Genomic DNA, 23,490 nt, shown 5'->3' with positions numbered 1-23,490 from the left:
AAAGGTTGAGACTCCTTCTACTTCTCGTTCCTTTTTGATAACTCCTCTCCTCTGTGTATTCCTTGCTCTCCCATCTTCCACACTCAAACGCTCGGTTCAGCTATTCAGATGTTAGAGTGTTATCAATTATTAAAAGCCGGGAAGTCTTTGAATTCATTGTGGGGAGGATGTGACATAAATTTGAAACTAACTAACTGAATCTAATGAAGTTTTTTCTTTTCCCCTATTGATTTATTTCAAACTATTTAAAATGAGTTTGGCATGGCAAAGCCTTCAGGGGTTCATTCGATGATTCTATCCTTGGCTGGCTAAATTCTTTCTGCAGGAATAAATATTTGCTCATTCCACTCAAGTGGGACATCAGTCAGTTTTGCTCTTTGATTATCCCACTGGGGGGGCTCCTGTGCCTCTGATTTCTTAGCCGCACTACATCCAAACCACCGTATTGCACATGAGGTTGTCATGGCTTCCTCACTATGCTGGGAAGGAGAAACACTTCTGGTAGACTGTGCTAGACTTAGGGACGTGGCTTCAAGTCTACTGTTTGTCTCTAGACATCTGCTCCTCATCACTCGCTCAGGAAAAGCGAGAGCAGGCTGAGGATTTGGGACTGCCTGAGGCACAGCCGTGAAATGGGTGGAACGTATCTTTCCCAGGCATCTCCAGCACATGGTACCCACTGTCCTCATGGGCTGCTGGTCTCTGCTGTTGTGCACTCCACCTTCCAAACAACTTTCCTGCCTGCTATCAGACTGTCCCTGCCCTAACAAGGACATCAGAGCTGCTAGACTTCCTCCCTTGGGATGAATTTATTAATCTAATGACTGTTAGGATGGCATTGCCATGAGAGCTTGCCTCAGATCTATTGAAGTAGTGCCTGAGAGGATAAGACTTCAGCTGCCAAGGTTAGCCTGCAGTGAGAGACTCTGTACTGAGATAGGCCTAAAGGAGAGATGCGCAGAGGGTGACAAAGGGAGAGGCCTGAAACCTTCACATTACACCCTAGTGCCGAGGAGCTACGTGAGAATCTACTCCTCTAGTGAATAAATCTGGTACTTTGGGAAGAAATTCTCTTTGTGTTGCATTGAAGGATGGCATCAGCACTGTGGTCTCTCCAGTGGCCTCACCGAGCATGGTGAAGGCTCTTCGGTGGGTGTATTGACGCTTCATTTTAAAGGGATGCACAAGTCCCTGGTGCCTCTCCACAGCGATGCAGGTCATGGTGAGAATCTCAGTCACAATAGCGGTGGACTGCACGAATGGCACCAGCTTGCAAACGAAGGCACCTAGAGCAGGAAACAGGAGCTCTTAGCCAGCAAAAGAGAATTCGGGTTTTGAGCTGTCTCTTTGTCATAATTATTGGGGGTAATTCTGGGCTTCTGTTCAAAAGTCTTAGGACTATAATTATGTAATAAATACAACATAATTGAGAGAGGTTGCCTGGGCTGGTATTTTCTCTCTGGAAATGGATACGAAATTCCTAAATCATATATAATTATGCATAATAAGACAATGAGAGAGCAAGTAAGTCTCTGACTGATGATAATAGGAAAAAAAAAAAAAAGTAAGTGTGACCTTGCTTGAAAAAGAGCAAAGTCAATGTAAAGTAATCTCCTAGGTTCTAAATGAGTAATTTTTCTCCCCCTGCCTTCCCTTTTGGTTGCCTGTCAAATCACAGCAGAAGGATGATTCTCATCAAAGACTTCCAGATGTCCTCTTTTATCTTTTATCTACCTCTGATGTCCTGTCCAAAACTCCCCACATTCTTAACTGATTCACTTTCGGTATGGCAGAGATCTCCAACTGGTACCCCCTAGGCAAAAATTGGCCTGCAAACAAGCTGCCTTTGGTTTGCATAATGTTTTAAAATATTTGAATGCATTGCCAATATTAAAAATGTTTGTACTCTCTTCTGGCCCTTGGCCATTTGTATTTATAACCCCTGTTGTGACATCTCGGCTCTTGAATCCATCTTGCTCATTACTGCCAAATTATTTTCCCCCAAAATTAATTACTCTAAACTATCACAGAATCATAAGCTCAGGGAATACAAGCCATTGCAAGTGCTCTCTAAAAGCAGAATCCTCTCCTCACCTTCTCTGTCCTGGGTTTTGTATTGTTATCCCATTTAGCGTTAACCCATTGTAGTGTTCTCTCTTCTAAAGACAAGAAATCATCTTGTCCATCATAATAGTATGGGAGATTTGCCAGCTGATTCCCTGATATCAGTCAGGATCTACACGATGATCCTGATTGATCTCATTTATTAGCCACTGTGAACTTCAATTTCATCATGTGTAAAAAATGGATCAATCCCAACCCATCAGTCAGAGATTGATGTGAGTGTTGCTGAACTACTACCACAGAAGGTATAGTTTCGTATTGGCAGCTATTTTCATCAGACAGTCTGATTAAAAGAATTGAGCTAAATTTGGTACATTTGTTCCTATAGATTTTTTTTGTGGCTAAACAGCCCACTAAAGGACATCCAGTTCTCTAAACTTATTTCCCAGCTAGAGCTACTATAGCTCAGAGGAGCTAAGTGATTTGCTCAGGTCTACACAGCGTCACTGACTCAGTTCTTCCCACTACATCACCCTCACTTATCTCAATGCACGATGTGGCAGTTTTCTTGTCCACAAGCTCACAAATCATCTGTGTAATAATCCACCTGAGACTTTTGCACCAAGCTGTAGTTCCATTACCTGTCACCTTAGCCTTTTAATGAATCCAGTAGCATATGCCAATTACTCCTCCCTTCTGACATTTCTGCAACCAGCTTTCTGGACATTACTCTCCGTGTTTCCTTGATCATGTCTCCAATATTCTTCAACATTATGGCATGTCATTTGTCTAGGCTGAAGATTTGAGTTCTTTTAAAAATAGGTAGATGCTCTTGTGCTAGCTGTTCGTTTATCTTAGATCTTATGTACATTTGACTATCTTTGCCCCTTGTAATTTGAGGTCATTTTTCAAGGTCTAGAAGGCTGAAACAAAGTAGACATTGAAGAGTTTGCTTTTTCTCTGCCCTTCAATGAATGTCTGTCAAGAACTCCACCATTCTTTTTCACCACTTTGTTCTGGTAATCTCTCTGTTGAACTCTTCAGGTGGCTCCTTTTATGAGAGCCTGCCCTCTGTGAACTGTAGAGGTCTCAGCTATTTTTGCAAGAACGTGTCCTTTGGGACACTTCTTCCCATAAATGGCAATAGGAAACTGGGATAATCCCAGAATTCCCTGTATAGGGAATTCTATAGTGTTTTCTTGGGATGCGCTTCCCTTTTGCCCTAATGAGAGTACATGATTTTTAATATCAGAGTTGAGTTTCTCAGAACCTGCCTAGAATGGCTGTCATATTTTGATTGTCCACCATCCACCTGCATTCCCAAATAGAAACACAATCTCCTCTGGTGCATAAACTCTCCCCCATGTTAGGTTAGGTAAGAGCTCCTAATAGGGAAGGGATAGCAGAATAGCAGAAACCTGTCTGTGCTCCTCTCCAATGTTAAGAGTGCAATGAAGGTGGAAGGGCAGCTTGAGGTGGTACAGTCACGTGCTCACCAGATTAGGTCATGCAGTCACCAGGCCACCAGTGTTAACAGACCACTGTTCAGTTACTGATGCACGTCTCTGGATGTGGGCCCTACATGTTGCAGTTCTATCCTTCCAGCGTCACACCAATCCTCTGAGCCCCCAACTTCCTTCAGATACCTTACCTTCTCAAGCTACCTGTCAATCAGCTATTGCGTCTAACCAAGTAAACTTATTTGATAATACTTCTCTTTTGTTACCTTTCTCCAGAGGGTGGATTTCTAAAACATAGAATACTAAGGTCAGCATTCCTTCTGTGTGTGTTAACTCTAGGATAACACAATCCAAACCCTACTATTACAATTTGCTACCACTGCTGTTTCCATTTCTATTACATCTGATTCTGGCATAAAAAAACTATAGTAATTCTCTGCCAACTGGATTAGAAACAAATGCTTTGTTGTAATTATTTTATTGCTTTCCATTTTTATCTTTAACTTATTTATACAACTTTATTATCTAGAATATGAGCTTACTGTTCTGGACATGAATGGGCCCCACTCTCTCAGTTACCCATATCTGCCATCACCCTCACCCCTGTTATACAGTGTAGATCTCAATGATTCATATAAAGACAAGACATCTTTATCTTTAAAAATGGAACTTGAAAATTGAAAACAATTTGACCATTATTTGTTGTCACTGTGTTGTAATAGTGACTTTAAAAAAAAAAATCCTTGTAGAAAGGACTTAGTGAAAGAAACAGGGAATTCATGTGTCAAAAAAAATTTAAACATTCTTTAATTTAGAAAATGGTCTAATGAGCTGTAATTGCTTGAAAGTATCTAATGATGATAACCACTCTGAAGTATTTATGCCAAGGTTGGTCAAAAAAAAAAAAAAAAAGAAACATGAATAGATATTTTCAGCTTTATAAAGGAAAGAATCCTTTATCAACCAAATTGTAGAATAATGGTTGTTCAAACAATCTGATGTATTATTGCCTTAATTTCCTACACCAAAACAAAATTGTTCTTCATGCAATTGATATGCAGTCTATAAGTTTCTATTTTTTTGGTCCAACATGTTTCTTAAGCAGCTACAAGTGAGCCTGGATCTTACCTTATTCACCTCAACCACATCCTATAGGAGGAGATAGGGGAAAACAAATTAAATATAGTCAAAATCAGAATTGCTTCACAAGCAATTTCTTTGAGTGATGAAGTTACAGGTTAGTAAGCTCTGTAGTTAAAACACAGTCCAAAAAATGTATATTATCCAAAAGACTACAAGATGCATTTTCCCTCCAATAACAATTCTGTTTCCACTGAAGTCACAAAAACAGAGAACTAGGGATCCTAGCTGAAAATCAAGTATAAAATAGTCATTCTTCACTCAGCCATTTAGGCCTGTTAACATAATCGAGATGTTGGCAATTGCCACAGTCCCATTCATAACCACCCATTGCAAGATGGATTAAAAACTTCTACTTTATTAGTAATGAATGGCAGGTTAATCACTTTTTCAACTTTTGAGTTCCTTATAAATCACATCATCAATTCCTGCAGTTTAGTCACCCAAATCTAAGAGTTGTGAGACAAAGTATTGCCACTGTCTCTGTAGCTATGGACCAGAATCACAGAACTGCCGACTTCTGAAGGGTTTAATTTGCTTATGGTCCACTGTGCTTGTTCTAACTAAACTCCTCCTATAGAACTGGTTTTGATCATGACCCCCAATATGAAATACCTTTACATTACACACACGCACAAGCACACGCACATGTACACGCATGCACACATAATTTAAAGATAATTCTTTGTGCTTGTATAAATAAGTGTATATATACACGTGTGTGCACAACCCAAAATATTGCAGTATTCATGCTTTTTGATATTTCCTACTTTATTATCTTTCTGTTGCTTTTACACTGCTAATCCTACCTCATCAAATAAAGTTCAGACTCATTTACAGGTAGGAAGGCCTAGTTTGAAGTTCACTCTCTCAGAGTATTGATGACTGTGCCCCCACATGAAATCTTAATCTGACTCTTGTACTTAATCTTCCTTTTCTCTCTAGCTTCATCTCTTACTTTCCCCTGCAGGTTAAAATCAAGGCATAGAGAACTACTTACATTTTCTTGGAGATCTGACATCTCTCAAGACTTTTATACAAAATGTACTGTTCATCCCTGAATCTTGAGTTCGACACAGTGCCAAGCATATACTAGCTTTATAATAAATATTAACTGAATAAGTAAATAATGAATAAACAAATTTTTTAAAATACTATCAAAATATATTCAAGTAATGTACTTTGAAATAATGTCCCATAGATTTCACTCTGAAAATCCAGGCATAGTTTACAGAAAGAAGAAAAAAGCAATTGATAATCCAGAAGACTATAAGGAAAATTGTAATTCCTTAAAATGAGAGTAGACAGTTGCATAAAAACTTATTTACTATGAAGAAATTTTCACCCATTCAATTCACATCATCTGAATTTTGATCATCAACAAAGCAAATGAACAAGTAAAGTTGATTGCATTTTCTTTATTGAGGTAATGTTGGTTTGTAACACTGTATATGATTCAGAGGTACAGGTTCACACCTCTTCAGATTTTGTATTCTGCTCCATCTTTGACATAAAGATGACTTAGAAAATAGAAGCTCGAATGGTCTGAGTCCTGGTTACTGTAGTAATTGCCTCTGTAGTAGAGCAGATGGAGAGATGGAGAGAAATAATTAGCCAGTCTAATGGCTGAGACTTCATTGATGAGAATCCCATCTTCTTCAGAAGCACCAGTATATTATACACCAGAGGATCTCACACTTCCTTGTGTGTATGGACCAGCTGGGGTTTTTTGGTTAAAATACAAATTCCGATTCAGTCTATCTGGGATGGGGTCCTGAAGTCTGTGCTTCAAATAATATTGCAAGTAAACTGATGCTGCAGGTCCCAAGGCCAGTCATTAGCAGCAAGGAAAGAGCACAAAACATTGAAGTGTTTCCACCATGTTCCAAGAGAATATTATTTGCTGATATCATATATTCACATTACCAAGGTAACTGGGCCACCAGTTAGTCCTAAATGACCCATAGGCCTTTAGTGCTGGAAGAACTGTTTTAGCAAAGTAGCAGCTCCTTTTTCAAATTAAAAGGCACCAATACTATTTGCTTCAAAATAAAGTATCTTCTAGTTACCAGTGGAGCAGCTAAATTTTATTTACTTCTTTACCTCGGGAACCTTAAGGAAAAAATAACTTCGCTTGTCAGCACTACTTTACATTGCCATTACCTCCAATTGAAACACGTTGAAAGATGGCTAAAAACCATGTAAAACTAGATAGATTAGTATACAGTTTTGGCTTTCACTTAATAATTTTTTTCTTTTTTTTTTTTAAGATTTATTTATTTATTTATACAAGCACTGGGTACAGTCAGAAGCACGGGAGGGTGAGAGAATTCACTAGAGCCAGAGCGGGGAACAGAACAGGCAGACCGAAGAAATACACTGCTGAGGGGTGCAGCGGGCGCAGCAGGAGAGGTCAGCTGCGCCATGTGGGACCCTCGCCAGCGGCCAGGGTTCGAACCGGTGCTGCAGAGGCTGCGGGCAGCTTCACAGCCCAGCGCTCAACCGCTGCGCCACCAGGGGAGGCCCAATAATAATTTTTTCTGCTAGAGATTTTCTTAAGGTTGTAAATGGAGAATTGTCAAATTCCATCCTCATAGAGTCTTCTTTCCATCTGTCAGTAACATCTGAAATCAAAATATTCTGACAATAATAGAAAACTAGGGAGTTTCCCGATTCTCTTCCATTTTAAAGTTGTTTTAGTTTTTGTTTTTGTTTTTTACTTTGTACCCTTCTCTAAGAAGACTGAAAAATGGGGACATGGCAGAGTTGCTTTGCCTGCACAGAAGGTTTTTCTTTGGCTTATTTTCTACAAGACCATTTCAAATGAAGTTGACTAAGATAAAAACCAATTTCAGTATGTATTACTAAGCAACGTTCATACTTATTTAACATGAAGTTCCCATCATTGTTAATGAAATAATTTTGCCACTCTATCACAGAGAGCTGTTCTTCTAAAATCTTGAGAATTTCATTGATAAATTTTGAAAAAATGGATTACTTAACTAACCTTTCTGAGTCCTGTGCATGCCTGGTGGATTTTGCAACCTCTAAGGATTTTGCAACCTCTTCGTAAAGGAAGACCCAACTGTACCTACTTCATATGCCAGGCCTGCCAGGGGAAGGGGTAACCTCCCACTCCCCATGGCCCTTTGCTTCCTGGACCATGTGGACCCCAAATCTTAGCCAATCAGATTCCTTCGCTTTCTGCTTTTTTTGCTGCTTGGATCATATTGGACCCAAAGTCTAAGCTAATTGGATTCCTTCTTTTAGGGCTAAGAATAAGAAAATGACTAAGTGTTCAATGGGAGGTGAAGCCAGAGGATATGGAGAAAAGTCATTAAGAGTGAGGGCTGTAGGGCTCATGAGAAACTGGGAAACATGAAGACAAACCAATAAAACTGATATAAAATTTATTAATGGGTGAGTGTTCCTCGTTTCTTTCTCCCCCAAGCCTTCACTCCTTAACTATGCTTGCAAGGTATTCACTTCTCTGGACTGTTTCACTCTCTAGATGTAGATATTAAGATTGGGGATTTACATGAATAAAATTGAGATTTAAAGAGAGGGAGAAGGAGGGGCATGGAGAGGAGAGAGAGAAAATAGGGAGAATGGTGAAGAATGAGAAAAGGAAAAAATTTAATTGTTTTAATCAGTAGACCTGTGATAATTTCCAAGTCTCTTTAAAAAAATAAAACTTATTGTGTTCATTTTTATTGAGGTAATGTTGGTTGACAGCACTGTATGTGATTCATAAATCTTAAAAAAAGAACAACTTCCTCCAACATGGACCTTTGGGCCTCCTACCCCTTCCCAACCTCGCTCTCAGGGAGCCTCAATTCTGCAGTAGATTTGTAGTGTTCGTTTCTGTATAGTTTTGTTAGTTCCTTTGTCTTGTTTTCCTATGTCCCATATATGAGAAATCATCCAGCATTTGTCTTTCTCCTGACGTGTTGCTTGGCATAATCTCCTCCAGTTCCATCCATGTTGTCCCAAATGGTAAAATTTCATCTTTTTTTTTTTTTTTTAATGACTGAGTACTCTTCCGCTGTGTTTATATACCATATTTTCCTAATCTATTCATCAGTTCTTCTGCTGTTTCCATAACTTAGCTATTGTAAATAGTGCTATAATGAACATAGGAATGCATCTATCCCTTCAAATGAATAGTTTTGTTTTCTTTGGGTTGATGCCTAGGAGTGGGGTGGCTGGATCATATGGTAGATTTAATTCTAATATTTTGAGACACCTCCATACTGTTTTCCACAGAGGTTGGACCAGTTTGCTTTGCCAGCAACAGTATATGAGGGTTCCTGTTTCTCCACATCCTCTCAAACACATGTTCTTTCTGGCCTTTTTGATAAGGGCCATTTTCATAGGTGCGACTCACATTTCCCCTATAATGACTGATGATTAGCATTTTTCATGTGTCTGTCAGCCATCTGTATGTCTTCTTTGGAAAAGCATATATTCAGACCTCCTGCCCAGTGTTTAATTGGATTGTTTGTTTTCTTTTTGTTGCATCATATGAATTCTTTGTAGATCTTGTACTCAGTCCCCCCCCTTTTTTTTTTAAAGATTTGTTTATTTATGCATACAAGAGCTGGGGTACAGGCCAGAGATGGGGGGGTGAGAGGATTCACCAGAGGCAGAGGGGGGAGCAGAACAGGCAGATTGACTGAAATACACTGCTGAGGGGAGCAGCGGGCGAGACAGGAGAAGTCTTCCTCATCATGTGGGTAGCTCCCTGGCCAGGGATCGAACTCGTGCTGCAATGGCTGTGGACAGCTTCATACGTTGTGTCTTAACCCCTTGCGCCTTCAGTTCCTTTTAAGATGTATAATAATGTGCAAATATTGCCTCCCATTCAATAGGCTGTTCTTTTAAAATGCATTACCATTGTTTCTTCCTCAGAACCTACTGGAACATGCAATAAAATTCGTTCTCTTCATTGTTTGTGGTTATTGCAGTAAAGGGAAGTTTGAAAAGCCAGGTGTGTCATTTAATCTGAGGAACATGTTGACAGGTACTTCTATACCTCAGTGGTCTGGGTTTCTCTGAATCTGTACAGAATTAGGGGTCCAAGTGGTAGTGGAATGATGGGCAGTGCCACTGACAGTCAATTTGCAAGAGTCTATTTTCATGAAGTCTTCTGAAGAAAAGGCCATGGCAACTTTCTCATTTCAGAGATTTGTCCCCAGGTCCTCAAGTTGTGGCTGACACCTTGAGGTTGACCCTGCAGGCAGCAGTTGGTGCAGAAGCCCGTGATAAAGCACCATGCATTGAAGAAAAAGAAGTTGCACCTTTTCCAGAACAACCACTGTGGTGAAAAATCCCAGCCCTGATGTGGATTTCCCGGGCTCAAATGCTGGCCCCAGCACTTCCTAATCCAAGAGCTTGGGCTTTTTATTAAATGCAATAGTTTTTGTTTAATGGGGCTACAAATTTCTCCCCTCACTGTCAGCAAGATGCCTCCCCCTTCCAACTGCTTTCCAATTCTCTCATCAAATGGCACGATCTGTTTCCCATTCTTTGAATCTGAGGACGTGATGTACTTGCTCTTCTATTTTTCAAAAAAATTTTTTTTCCTGATAGGTTTGATGATACATTCATTACTCTTCACACTGATGGCTACAGAATTTAAACTGTAATCCAAAAATTTACAACCATGCCGCATACCAATTAGCCATCAAAACTAAACTGGCAAATATTTTCCTGGTAATTATTCAAGATTTCCTGGACAAAAGCAAGCCATAAATGGACAGAACTATTTATACTCTTCTGTATAAATGCATACTGTGTATATTTGAGATATTATTAATATTGCTATCACAGTTTTTAAAAACTCTGTCACCCTTATTAGCTATACAATTTATTCTACACATGAATGTAGTTAACATTTTCAATAGTAACACTTTGCCCTGTGATCCCACATCAGCTTCCCTTTCCTGGCGCCTTCATCATGCCAGGCCTGTTACTCATGATCTCACCCATCCTCACAGCAGCTTGAAAGGTGGACTAGGTTTTTCCAAACTCACAGACAAGGAATCGGTAACAAAGCACAATTAAATATTTATCCCAGCATCGGACACCTTGTTTGCCAGCCTATAACATTGGCAGTTAATTCATTTTGACAAGGAAAAAGCTTTGTAAATTTTTCACACATATTTTACAAGAAACTTTCCAGTTTTATAGGTTAAATGCTTTATAAGTAAGAATATGTATCTCTTATATGCTTCATATTATAATCCAATGGAAAAATAGAAGAACGGCATTATGTTAGCATTTTTGTTGAAATACAGCATGATGTGTAACTTGCATCTTTATTGGCTTTTCTGCTGACCACTGGGGAGAATCATGGTCCATTTTTTATAACCTCTGCTTGCTTTCCCCATAGGGGCAGATATAATGCTAGGAAATATAACTGTTACTTAATACAGTAACTCTTAGATGACAGACAGAAATTATTGATAGAACCCAAAACTGACTGACTCTAAAGTACATGTTCATTTTTACTACATCAAGCTGTCTCTCTATTGCTTCTATTTCTCCCAGAATGCGAGAACATATTATCTTTCAAGGAGATTTCCATTTGTCCTTAATAATTTGCAGTTTTCTGATACACCAGGTGATGTCTTTCTTAGAAACTCAGCCACAGAAAGAACAAATATAGTTTTGCATAGCTAGCTAAAAACAATAAACATTTACTTGGGTACCTCAGAACTAATCTTAGCAAACCTTAATTTTAAGATAGGAAAGAAAACAAGAGATTGAGCTTCTGTTAAATATTTTCAGTGACACAGACCAAAAGAGAACTGCTGAGATGAAGTTTCTAGGCCCCATCCACCAGCCTTTCAGTCATGGCTGAGCATTTAGAGGGCAGTCACTGTGCAGTGCAGAGGGAAGAGCAACACATGGTTGATCTGTGAAGGGATATGTCAGCCTGGTGGGAGAGGAGAGAGATGCCAGCACCCATCCCAGGCCAGGGAGGCAGGCATTGAGAAGTCATTCTGAATCATGGTTCAGCTTGATCCTGAAAAACCTAGCTCCAGAGTGTTGGCCCTGTGGGAGGATGTCAGAGAAATCAAGGCGAGAACATGTCACAGAGCTTGCAGCCTCCTTGGAGGAACTATGTCCAACAGACTGTGTGGGTGACTCTATGAAATATGCTGCTCCGCCCCCCACTCCTTCCTGCAGAACTCCTGCTAAGCAGTAGCATTCCCGAGCACCACTGTGGTGCAGTGTCGAGTTCACTTGTCACAGGGTTTCAGTCAGCGAGGAGCCAATGAGTTTTATTACCTACACAGATGACAGAAGGCGTCCTATATGGTGTCATGTCCCTGTGTCCCTGGTCCCACAGGAAGACCATGGGCAATAACATGAGCGAATACACACACCCACCCCCCCAAACACATACACAAATATATAATATATATAGAAACATAAAAGTTGTAATTTTCAAGTATATAATTTAGTGGCATAAATTATATCTAGTGTTGTGAAGACATCACCACTATCTATTCTGAACATTTGCATCACACAGAAATCTAGCTCTTTTGTGGGCCTTCCTAGTGGTGCAAGGGGTTAAGCACTGCACTATGAAGCAATCCACAGCCTCTGCAGTTTGATCTCTGGCCGGCCAGGGAGCTACCCACATGGTGCAGCAAACCTCTCCTGTCTCTCCCGCTGCTCCCTTCAGCAGTGTATTTCAGTCAGTCTGCCTGTTCTGCTCCACACTCTGTCTCTGGTGAGTCCTCTCACCCCCTGCATCTCTGGCCTGTACCCCAGCTCTTGTATGAATAAATAAATAAATCTGTTTTTTGTAAAGACTTATTTGTTTATGCATATAAGAGCTGAGGTACAGACCAGAAATGCGGGGGGTGAAAGGATCCACCAGAGACAGAGTGGGGAGCAGAACAGGCAGACTGACTGAAATACACTCTGAGGGGAGCAGCGGGAGAGACAGGAGAGGTCTGCCTCACCATGTGGGTTGCTTCCTGCCTGGCTGGGGGATCAAACTCGTGCTGCAGAGGCTGCGGATTGCTTCATTGTGCGGTGTTTATCCCTTTGTGCCACCAGGGAGGTCCATAAATCTGTTTCTTTTTTAAAAAAAGAAACCTAGCTCTTTAAGCAATTACCCCTCATTCACTTTACCCTTTAGTCCCTGGTAATTGTCTAATCATTTAGTCTCTATGAATCTGCCTATTTTAAATAGTTTATGTAAGCATAATCATGTAAAAATCTGTCATATAAAACATGCCTGCTTATTTCATTTAGCATAATGCTTAGTATCAGAACTTCATTCCTTTTCATGGCCAAGTAGTGTTCCATTGTATATGTATACCACATTTATCTAGCCACTCATCTATGGATAGACACTTAAGTTTTAAAGAAAATGTGTGCCTGTGCCACGGGGTCAATCTTTCTCACTACCTGACACAGGACAACCAAGAAATAAAGTCTAGTATAGAAATAAATGAAACTGAACACAGAGAGGGAGAATAACAAAGCTCTGAAGTCATGGTTGGATCACCTTGATCCAGGCATGCCTGAATTCAGCCCTAGTTCCGAGCCTTTCAGTTCCAGAAGACAGAATATCCCTCTTTTTCTTAAGCTAGCTTAAGTTGTGCTTTCTCCTTGCAAGCAAGAATCTTAATAAAGCAGCACTGTTCAAATAACTATAAATGGAGCTATATTCTAAAAACATCAAATAACTATATAAAAGTAGGGTTTTTATGTGCCTTCAAAGTGCACAATAAAAAATTTTAACTTTCTCATTGCTAAATCTTTCCCTATTTTAAATTTAACTATAAAATGCTGTTGTCCTAAGTAGAGGTAATACCATTACCACCCTCCTACCTCCTCAGAAAATTTAGCAATTTTATCGATTTCTCAGAGCGTGTAGATAATTGATTCTGGGAAAGAACACTCAGTGGCTGGCCTCACGGCATAGTATTCTGTCTTCCTTTCACATCACTGTGGCTGTTGTTCTCCCTTGGATTTGTTTCTGTAATTTCTCATACGTCTCTACATTAACAAGATTGCTATTCATCAAGAGTTTAAACCATTCCTGTTAAACAGCTTTCACAAAGCTCCACAATACTCTTAATTTTACAGCAATTTCACATTTTTAAATTCCTGTGGGAATGCTAACGTTTCTGAAAAATCACAGAAAAGGAAAAATTATTATCATAAGTGTGAGTGATATTTTCTAAGCACTAGTCAAAATAAATAGATAAAACAGACCCAAAGAACGTGCTTTCAACTCATCCAAAGACTTGAAATTTTTTATCAGAGCAACACTGAGGAGCAACCTCCAGGTCACTGAGTGGCACTCACATCCCCTGGATGAGAAAAGGTGGAGCTTTCCTCACTCCACCCCCTGAGCAGGGGCTGGTAGGGAAATGTGACAGAGCTGTGTCAGGGGGTGTCTGTGGAGAAGCCACCAACTTGCCACGTGCAGCCTCAGCTTCCACCTCAGTGTCTGCTCAGTGGACACTATGCGAGGTAAGACAGGGGCCTTCTGTAAATTCCCTCTCTCAGCTCTGCCTCCTCTCACTCCCTGTATAAATTCATCCTGCTACTGTTTCTCCCTGTGTGTCTGTTTTTGGATTGTGTCCTGTGTCCCTAAGAACACAGGTGAGGGCTCACCAGCTAGGTCAGCTCTTGTCCCCAGGTTTGTCCTATTTCATTGTCATCAAATATACAATTTAAACAACTTCCTTTAGGGGCCTTCTTGGTGGCGCAGCGGGTTGAGCGCAGTACTGTGAAGCTGTCCGCAGCCTCTGCAGCGTGGGTTCTATCCAGGCTGGCCGGCTAGAATCCTGCCGGGTGCGGCAGACCTCTCCTGTCTCGCCCGCTGCTCCCCTCAGCAGTGTATTTCGTCAGTCTGCCTGTTCTGTTCCCCACTCTGTCTCTGGTGAATCCTCTCACCCTCCTGTACATCTGGCCTGTACCCCGGTTCTTGTGTAAATAAATAAATCTTAAAAAAAGAACTACTTCCTTTAATAATCCTGATACTTCCCTGTGTATCAGCTTGAAGTCTTTAAACACCTCAGCTTTTCAAGCAGTATATATTTTCATAAGAAATCTTATCCAAAACTTTATCTGTTAAGGAGGAAAAGGAAGCTGTTCCAAAAAAGCTCGGGAGCCTTGCTTCTTGTCAGCTACCCACACCAACAACTAGGGCTGAAAATGTCATTGTGGTGTGCTGGTATGTGGTATAGTTCGAGTCTCCAGAGAGAATAAGTCACTGTTTCTTTGCATATCTTATTTATATCTCAACATTTTTATCTCTTGTTTAATTGTATCATTTTGAAATTGAGGTAACATTGATTTACAACACTATGATTTAGGGTATAGGTTCACACCTCTTCAGATGCATGTCACCAACCACCACCCAATCAGCCACAATCCTCTACCATAATCTGCTGGGCCCCTCCACCCTTTTTTTTTTTTAAGATTTATTTATTTATACAAGAACCAGGGTACAGGCCAGATGTGCAGGAGGGTGAGCGGATTCACCGGAGACAGAGTGGGTAACAGAACAGGCAGACTGACGAAATACACTGCTGAGGGCAGCAGCGGGTGTGACAGGAGAGGTCTGCCGTGCCATGTGGGAGTCTTGCTGGCCGGCCTGCATCGAACCTGCGCTGCACAGGCTGCGGACAGCTTCACAGTGTGGGGCTCAACCGCCTGCACCACCAGGGAGGCCCACCCTTCCACCCTTTGATCTCACTTTCCTGCCCCTCTGGTAGACTCATTTCTGCAGTGAGATTTTTAGGCTTTGGATGGTTCCATTTTGTCCAGGCCTTTGATTTGCTTGCTTATGTTCTCCACAAGTGAAATCATTTGTATTTCTCTTGACTTCCACTGCTTAGCACAGTCCCCTCCAGCTCCATCCATGTTGCTGCAAACGACAAGATTTCACCCTTTTTATAATATGTAGTGGAGTAGTATGCCATTGTGTGTGAGTATTCCATTCCACTTATCTGTCATATCCCAACATTTGTTATTTTTTTACTTCTTTCCAAATCCATCTTGAAAAGCCCCAAAATAGACTGCATCCTTATGGCCTTTAATAAAGATGTAATTGGCTTTACACAATGAAAGAATTCTGTCTAAGCTCCATGTGGAGCCTCATTTTATATATATCCTGCATTTTTTAGGCATTCTGACTCCAGTTGCTATCTCTTAAATGTAACTGTATTCTACTGGTACAGATGATGGGAACTGTGCTATTTAAGCTTTCCACATCTATTAATTCTCTTGGCCTCTGTAAGAGCCCAAGTCTTGGTGCTGTCAACATTCATATAACATCAGAGAATCTCTAGCTTGGCTGAAAATAATCTTTTCTATGAGTAACTTTTGAAAATCCAATACCAGGGTATTATACTCAGATCAATCAAATTAGTATCTTAGCATATAGAAACAAAGAAAGCATCATTCAAAATACCCCACAGATGATTTCTTTATGTTACCAATATTGAGACCCATTCTTGAGATGAATCAGCTGCTGAGAAAATTGTTACGTTTTCTTTTTTTTTAAGATTTATTTCATTTGTTTATGCATACAAGGGCTAGGGTACAGGCCAGAGGCGCGGAGGGTGAGAGGATTCACCAGAGACAGAGTGGGAGCAGAACAGGGAGATTGACTGAAATGCACTGCTGAGGGGAGCAGTGGAGGAGACAGGAGAGGTCTGCTGGACCAGGTGGGTCAGCTCCCTGGCGGGGGATTGAAGGATTGAATTCATGCAGCAGTAGCTGCTGATAGCTTCATAGTGCTGACACTTAACCCCTTGTGCCACCAGCCAGACCATTTTGTTACATTTTCTTACCTAAGCAATCAGTCTTCCAATGTGGTAAATATAAGTGTGTGAACATATTATGAATGTTCTGGGTACCTCTTCCCCGGCCTAACAGGTAAGAGAGCAAATCCACCTGCATAGGCTGTAAGACCATGTGGGAGTCCGCTGCCTGCCTTACAGCAGCCTTTCCACCACCACCACCCACCCTGCCCCAAAGACCAAGGAGCCAGGTCAAGAAGCTTTGAACAATGAGGACCCAACACACACATCTGCACAATCCATCCTGTGGAAATCAGACAAGTGCTTTAACCCTAGCATTTGTCCTGTCTCTGAGCATGTGTAGTATCAACATTTCTTTAGGTCAAGATCACTTAAGAAACTGGAAGATATAAGCCTATAGGTAAAAAACCAGAAGCCCCCTTATGAATGATAATTAAACCTTTTGACACCTACGACTCACTATCCCTGTCTGTAAAAACTTGTGACGGCTGGAACAATTTTTGCAGAGAAAAACCTTTCAGGCAATTTCCTGGGCTTGAATCTTCACTTTGATTATCGAGTAAACTCTGTCTAACTACCACTGAGACTTTAATCAGTCAACATGTGATATGTGCACTTCTCCCAATGATGCTGTCATTACTTAGGGTATTTCTGGAGTTCTTTTTTTGGAATTACTTTTAGTCAATTTGCCAGGCACCATTAGAAAATTCATTTCACTGCCCACAGCAGGACTGCAGGGAGAGTCACAGAGTTCTATGTGTACCAGGGGACACCATCCTCTCCCTCTGGGCTATTAGCAAGGCCATCACTCCACTCCTCATCCAACACCCCCGATGAATGCTAGAATTAGAACAAATTTCCCTCCTTTTCCCAGGAAGTCTTCAGAATAAATCCCCCCATTTACCTCAGTCAGTGTCAGTCCCATTCTGCTAGAACATCCCCCATGCCTGGGCCCAATCCAGACCCCAAACAGTCCCCCAATATGACTCAGACCCCCACCCCCCAACACTTGCATTGCATGCGCCTCAGGAACCCTGACATCAACAAAATCCCCTGCATTCTCTATCTTTTTTTTGAATATTTTCCTCCCCTTCTTGCTCTAAGTGATACCTGGCTGTTCTACAAGGATGCAGCTTCTTTCTTTTTTTGAGATGGGGTGAGGGAATGTTTGTGGCATGCTGATCAGAATCCCTGTGTAAATGTCTCATCTTCAGATCAGGTGAGAGATGGTGCCTTCCGATAATGATGAGATACTAATTTTAGGAACCTCAGTAGAGAGATGAGAGTACTGTCTGTAGCCTTTATGCCAAAATAAATGATGAAAGAAAACAGTCGGCGTACGAAGCTTCTGGAGACACACCATCAAATAATAAGAGGAAGTGAAAAAATCATGAAATAGCTGACCGTAAAGAAGGAGACAGAGAGAAACAGAAAGAAGGAAAAGAGACATTTATGGAGACATAGGGAGGAAGGCAGAGTGTTTGGGAGCATTGTCGGAAGCAAGACTATACCAGCTAAAGCAAGACTTTAGCTGGAAAAAAAACCAGGGTGTGTTCAGCCAGTGAATTTGGAGGAACATTATATATGTTTAGAGGAAGAGATTTTATTTTATTATTTTTTTAAAAGATTTACTTATTTTTATACAAGAACCAGAGTACAGGCCAGATGCGCAGGAGGGTGAGAAGATTCACCCGAGACAGAGCGGGGAACAGAACAGGCAGACTGATGAAATACACTGCTGAGGGGAGCAGCGGGCAAGACAGGAGAGGTCTGTCCCGCTATGTGGGACCCTCGCCAGCAGGCCGGGATTGAACCTGCACTGCAGAGGCTAAGGACAGCTTCGCAGTGCAGCGTTCAACCGCCTGTGCCACCAGGGGAGGCTCAGAGGAAGAGATTTTTTTTAAAAAAGGAGAAGGAAGAAAGGCAAAATGAGAAAAACAGGCTGCAGCTATAATGACTGGTCAATTCCATGGCCTCAAAAGTTCAATGGGCCAGTTCACTGCTGAAGGATGGCCAAGCGGGTGAGAGCAGACTGCAGACAGAACCCAGGCAGGGCTTGTAACTGCTGTGGTAATACAACCCATCTTTGTGTTAGTAATAAAAGCAAAGTCATAAGCAAATGCCATTTTTGAAACTCGAGGAAAGAGAACCCCCTCCTGCTAGCTCCATATTGCAAAGAAATTCTGGCAGTCATGTGGGAGTGAGTCAGCTGGTGGGTGAAGGTAGAGGTGTAACAGGGGGGTCCTCAGGGAAAGGGGAGGTTCCAGTCTCCCTGCCCCACCCAAGGAAGGGTGGAACTGAGCAGGGAGGAGAAGCTGGTGTCAAGACTCGGAGAACAGAGGAAGGAGATCGAGAAGACCTGGAGGAGGCACATGGAGCAGAGAGACATGTGAAGGAGCTGCGCTTGCTGCTCAGCCTTGGACTTGTGCTGGGGACTTGAGGGACATGGAAGGAGACACTTGAAATGGATGTGGGTGAGACTGTGGGGAAGTTGATGGCAGCCTTTATTTTGATTTTGATTTTGCTCCTTCCATCCCAGACTTGCCTGGCCCCTTCTGCCCATTTCCTATGGGTGCCCCCCGGAAGGTGCCTTGTACCGCCCCAAACTTTGGGGCCTCAGTGGTCCTGCTTTGGGCCAACCCTGTTTGGCTGGGCATTTACTCACAAGGGATGGGTAACTTTGGATGTTTTGTGTGGAAACTATTCTGTCCTTTCTCTTCTCTCCTCTCTATAGCACACTAATCGTATTAAAGGTCCTTTCCATTGAATGTCTTATATACTAGAGTATAAGTTTTGTCTTTATATGACAGATGTTAGGATCAAATTAGAGCAGGCAGGTTTGGGGGTCCTGGGGTGCCCCTCATGCTGCCCTGTAACAGATCATCTCAGGTTGGTGATGTGAGGTCCGCAGAAGGGATGGAGCCTGAGCTGGTCTCTATGCTCAGGTCTTGACAACCCTTGATGCTGATAGTGGCTCCTTCAGACTAGAGTGTAATGGTGAAACTAAACTGAACGTCCCTGAATACACTTTGTCTCACCTGTCATTCATGGTGCATCACGGTTCAAGAGGAAACTCAATGTCAATGCTCTGTGCTAGGCCGGAAAACAATAGGTTTGTTTTTTGTTTTGTTGTTTTTTATGTTTGTTTGGTTGTTTTTTTTTTTTTTTTTTTTGGCTCTTTAAAAAAGACCCAAGTTATAGCTGCTGATTTCCACAGTGTAAATATTCTCACCATGACCAATTTCAAGCCAATATGTCCCTGAATGAGGACCTGGGTAGCCATGTGCACAGTGGGTGCCATTGGTCAGCACCCCCCGCTGGTCATCACAACTCCAGACAGTTCCCTGTAACTGTTGTGGACAAGGCTGGCAGGGAGCCTTTGTCAATGCTCCTCAGGAGATCCTCTGTGCAGCCAGGTCTGGAGCCTTTATTTGAAGTGGTGCCTTTCAGCATTTCATGTGTAAATGAATCACCTGGAATCTAGTCTGACAGAGAGCTCCGACTCCTTAGTGGTGGTCTTCCTCAGGGGGAGCTGAGTGTTAAAAGGAGAAACCCAGTCGTTGCAGCCCTACCACTGTGACAGTGTTTGACACAGGCTTTGTAGAGAAGTCACAGACTGGACGCCCAGGAATGATTTGTGCCAAACCCACAGAGACATTTCCTTCACCTCATTGCCTATTTATAAATTTTAAATGAAATGTCATCCTAAACATTCGTGTGTTCCCAACTTTCTGTAACAACTGCAATGACAATGACCACAAGAACAGATCTGACAATACCACCAGCACCCAGCCCTGCCTGCAGGCAACCTGCCCCCAGCAGGAGAGGCACCAAGTCTTCCTCCTGCCACTGAGGCCTACTGGTGCTCCTCCCTGCCTTGTTTTCATTTCCTGCCTTACCCTGAAGGAATCTGAGGGGTATTTATATTCTAGAGTCTGCATAAATTTTAATATAAATTCTCTCCAGGTACACTAACCTACTTTACAAGTTTCATTTCCTAACAGTTTTTACATATAAATGGTATATTATTGAAATGCTTCACGTATGTTTTTTTGAACTATTTCACCTTCTTTCTTTTTTCCAAACTTAGGGTTGATTCCTGGTTCTAAAACACACACCATCTTCCGTTCTCTTCTGGAAGCAGTCCAAATTGTTTTTCAAGATCCAACTCCAACAGCTCTGTCTTGGTAAAGTGTTCCTGACCCTTCCATGCCCCACAGCAGAGTGGATCTTCTTGCAAAACCCAATATTGCTCATTTGGGGAATATTTCCTATTCTCTAAGACCCACAAAGTCATACATGAGCTATATTTATTTTTGGGTTCCCAAGGTAAAATGCTCTGTTTGTCTTAAAGAAAGGCCACGAGAGCTTCATGAAATAATAAACTGTGAATTAATTTTCAGCTGTTAGATTGAATCCCATTGAACTCTCTTTTGCTAATTTGCCAGGGGAGTTTTGCAATTATTTATCTGATCCTTGAAGTACAGGGATCTCTGTTTGTCTCTATCTCTAGTACCTCTTGCTGACTCTCTTCATGGAACTGCAATTTTGGCTATTGCTTTCTCGATTTACATAAGAATATTTATCTCTACAAATCCGGTTCCAGATAAACATAGACCACCTCCCTCTAAACATTCCTTAGTAGAATAATACATTTTCATGGTCAATTTTTTTCAGAGCTCTTTTATGAACACTCTGTATCCTCACATTAAACCTATAAAATATATAAGTAATTATCACCCTTTTTTCAGCAGTTAGAAGCTAAATGGAATGTTTTTATTGAATTAGGGAAAAAAAACAAAATTTGGGAAAAATTTTTGCAATGCCTACCTACATTCTCAGGGGAATGTCACTTCTAAGCTTCCCAGGGCTTCATTCTCCAAGGACAGATCTACCTCATTGCACCCCAACCTTCTATAATCACTGTTACTATTTTTTTTAAAAAAACTGAGGTCCTTAAATTAAGATGTTTTAGAACCAAAGTAGTAACCCAGGTCTTTGATTCCCAGTATAAGATCCCACTTTGCTTCACTATGGTCACTTTACAAATGGAGATCCAGTTACACAATACAAACATGCACAAGCCTTCACAAGCATTTGGAATGGAAAATTCCTGACTTTCTCTCAAAATAAAAGGTTATATATGTTGATCAAAAGTTTTATGATTAATTTTATGGAGTTAGTAGCACCTGGCAACTCTATAATATCAGTTATTTTAGTTACAATTATTTATCAGAATGATAAGAAAATCTATAATGTGTAGAACTTCCTGCAACTTTTTTCTTTATGTGTCACTTTCCAAGTCAGTGCTGTGTACTCAAATGTTTAATGCATTTTGGAAATATTTATGTTATAGGTGAAATGGGAATCTATGCTGTTAACATTTTGAACCATTAACAATAAAGTCTGCACATTCATGGAGCAAAGCAATGCCAGGGAAATATTCTGAAGATCTCAAGTCAGAAATGGTGAGATGGAAGAGACATTCTCCATGAGATTAAAAGGAATACAAAGAAGTGACCATGGCAGAGCTTGACGATCCATTTCTCTCCTTCTCTCTGTATTTCCAACTGCTTTCCAAGAATATTGATGTGGTCACAAAAAAATACCCACCCAGCAAAATGGGGGTACAAGCAGTGCCTCCTCCCCAAGGGACACCAGAAGGGCTGGGGAAAATACATGGCACTAGTCCACCTAGATTACAAGGAATTCTTTGCTGTTTTGGAAAAACCAGGCTCCTTTGGGGAAGCGCAGTGTCTCTTTCCCAGCCTCCCACACTGCCTCCACCTCAGTGTCTCCAGCTGGCTTGGCTGCCACATCTACTAGTTTCTATAAGAGGAAAAGAAATTCTCTAATCCACTGTCTGTCAGGAGGACCTGTGTTCTCTATGTCCCTCTCCTCCATGACTCTGTCAGTCCAGTTTTTAAAAAGGGACCAGAGAAAGATATTTTTCCCCTCTATGAATGTGTTATATTTGTTGCTGAAGAGTTTGAAGCCTTATGTGTGCCGGGATACAGACCCTCATCTGGAAGTTGCAGAGACAGCTGGGGAGAGCCTGGAGGCGTGGGGCTGGTGAGGTTATCCATTGAAACATTTTTATCTTACATTTCAAAAATAGGGGGAATCCTGGTATTATGAAAAAGGGAGCTGAAGTGCCTGGAAAACCTTGAGACGCCCCACCTTACGCTCTGGACCTTTCCTAAGCATTTCCCTAAGCTGTGACTCTAAGCAACAAGGGGAAAAAAACGCTGGACGTAACCTAAAGGCGCAAAAAACCCCAAACTTATTTCCAAGTGTGTGCGGTGAGGAAGTTTTTAGAAAGGGCAATATATGCATTTGGTGGTGGGAGAAATATAAGGGCGTGAGCAGAGAGCGCGCACGGGACCCTGGAAGCCCGGGGCTTGGGGCAGCAGGAGGGCGCACGGACTCACCCCCCAGCCAGTGGTCGGAGACGTACTGGAGCATAGTGACAGGGATGCAGAAAAAGGCGATGAGCAGGTCGCTGAGCGCCAGCGAGCAGATGAAGATGTTGGTGACGGTGCGCATGGCCTTGCTGCGGGTCACCACGTAGACCACCAGCGCGTTGCCAAAGAGCGCCAGGAGGAAGATGAGCATGCCGGTGAGCACGAAGGCCAGCTTGGCGCGCCCTGGCAGCTCCGGGGTGTAGACCAGCGGCCGCAGGCGGTACAGAGCGATGAACTGCTCCCGCGTGAGGTTGTGGTCCTGCAGCAGCCGGGAGAACCGCTCCGGCGTTATGTTGAGCGACTGCATGCCGCGCGCTCCGGGCACCGCCTGCGCCCGCCTGGCCCGGCACCGTGCCCGGCTCACCACCGGGGCGCGGCTGCGAGGGGACCGGCCGGCGGCTGCTCCCGACCTAGGTGCGCCCCAGGGCTGGTGACTGCACCCCGGAAGGTTCGGGAGGCTGAAACCGCGCGGGGATCAAATCCTCACTCAAGGGGAGGGAAGCCAAAGCCAGGGAGACTCCATCCCCAAATGTCCGCGCTTCAAAGAAAGTTCTCGCG

The 23,490-nt window shown here is 42.1% G+C and overlaps 1 protein-coding gene across 1 annotated transcript in view; it reads right to left on the bottom strand.

The window, feature by feature from the left end:
• Positions 1-23,239, bottom strand: part of QRFPR (pyroglutamylated RFamide peptide receptor) — a 31,617-nt gene extending 8,378 nt beyond the window's left edge. The window contains exons 1-2 of the mRNA XM_037509500.2: positions 22,900-23,239; positions 1,128-1,286 (exon numbers count right to left, since the gene is read on the bottom strand). Coding sequence (XP_037365397.1) covers positions 1,128-1,286; positions 22,900-23,239 — 499 coding nt within the window. The remainder of the gene's footprint in view (positions 1-1,127; positions 1,287-22,899) is intronic.
• Positions 23,240-23,490: the final 251 nt, after the last annotated feature.

This window comes from Talpa occidentalis, unplaced genomic scaffold (assembly GCF_014898055.3).
Source record: "Talpa occidentalis isolate TD23 unplaced genomic scaffold, MPIMG_talOcc4v2.1 talOcc4.13, whole genome shotgun sequence".
In the NCBI taxonomy this organism is placed as follows: Eukaryota; Metazoa; Chordata; class Mammalia; order Eulipotyphla; family Talpidae; genus Talpa; species Talpa occidentalis.
Note: the sequence above shows the minus strand (reverse complement) of the source record. Positions and strands in the feature narration are given on the sequence as shown.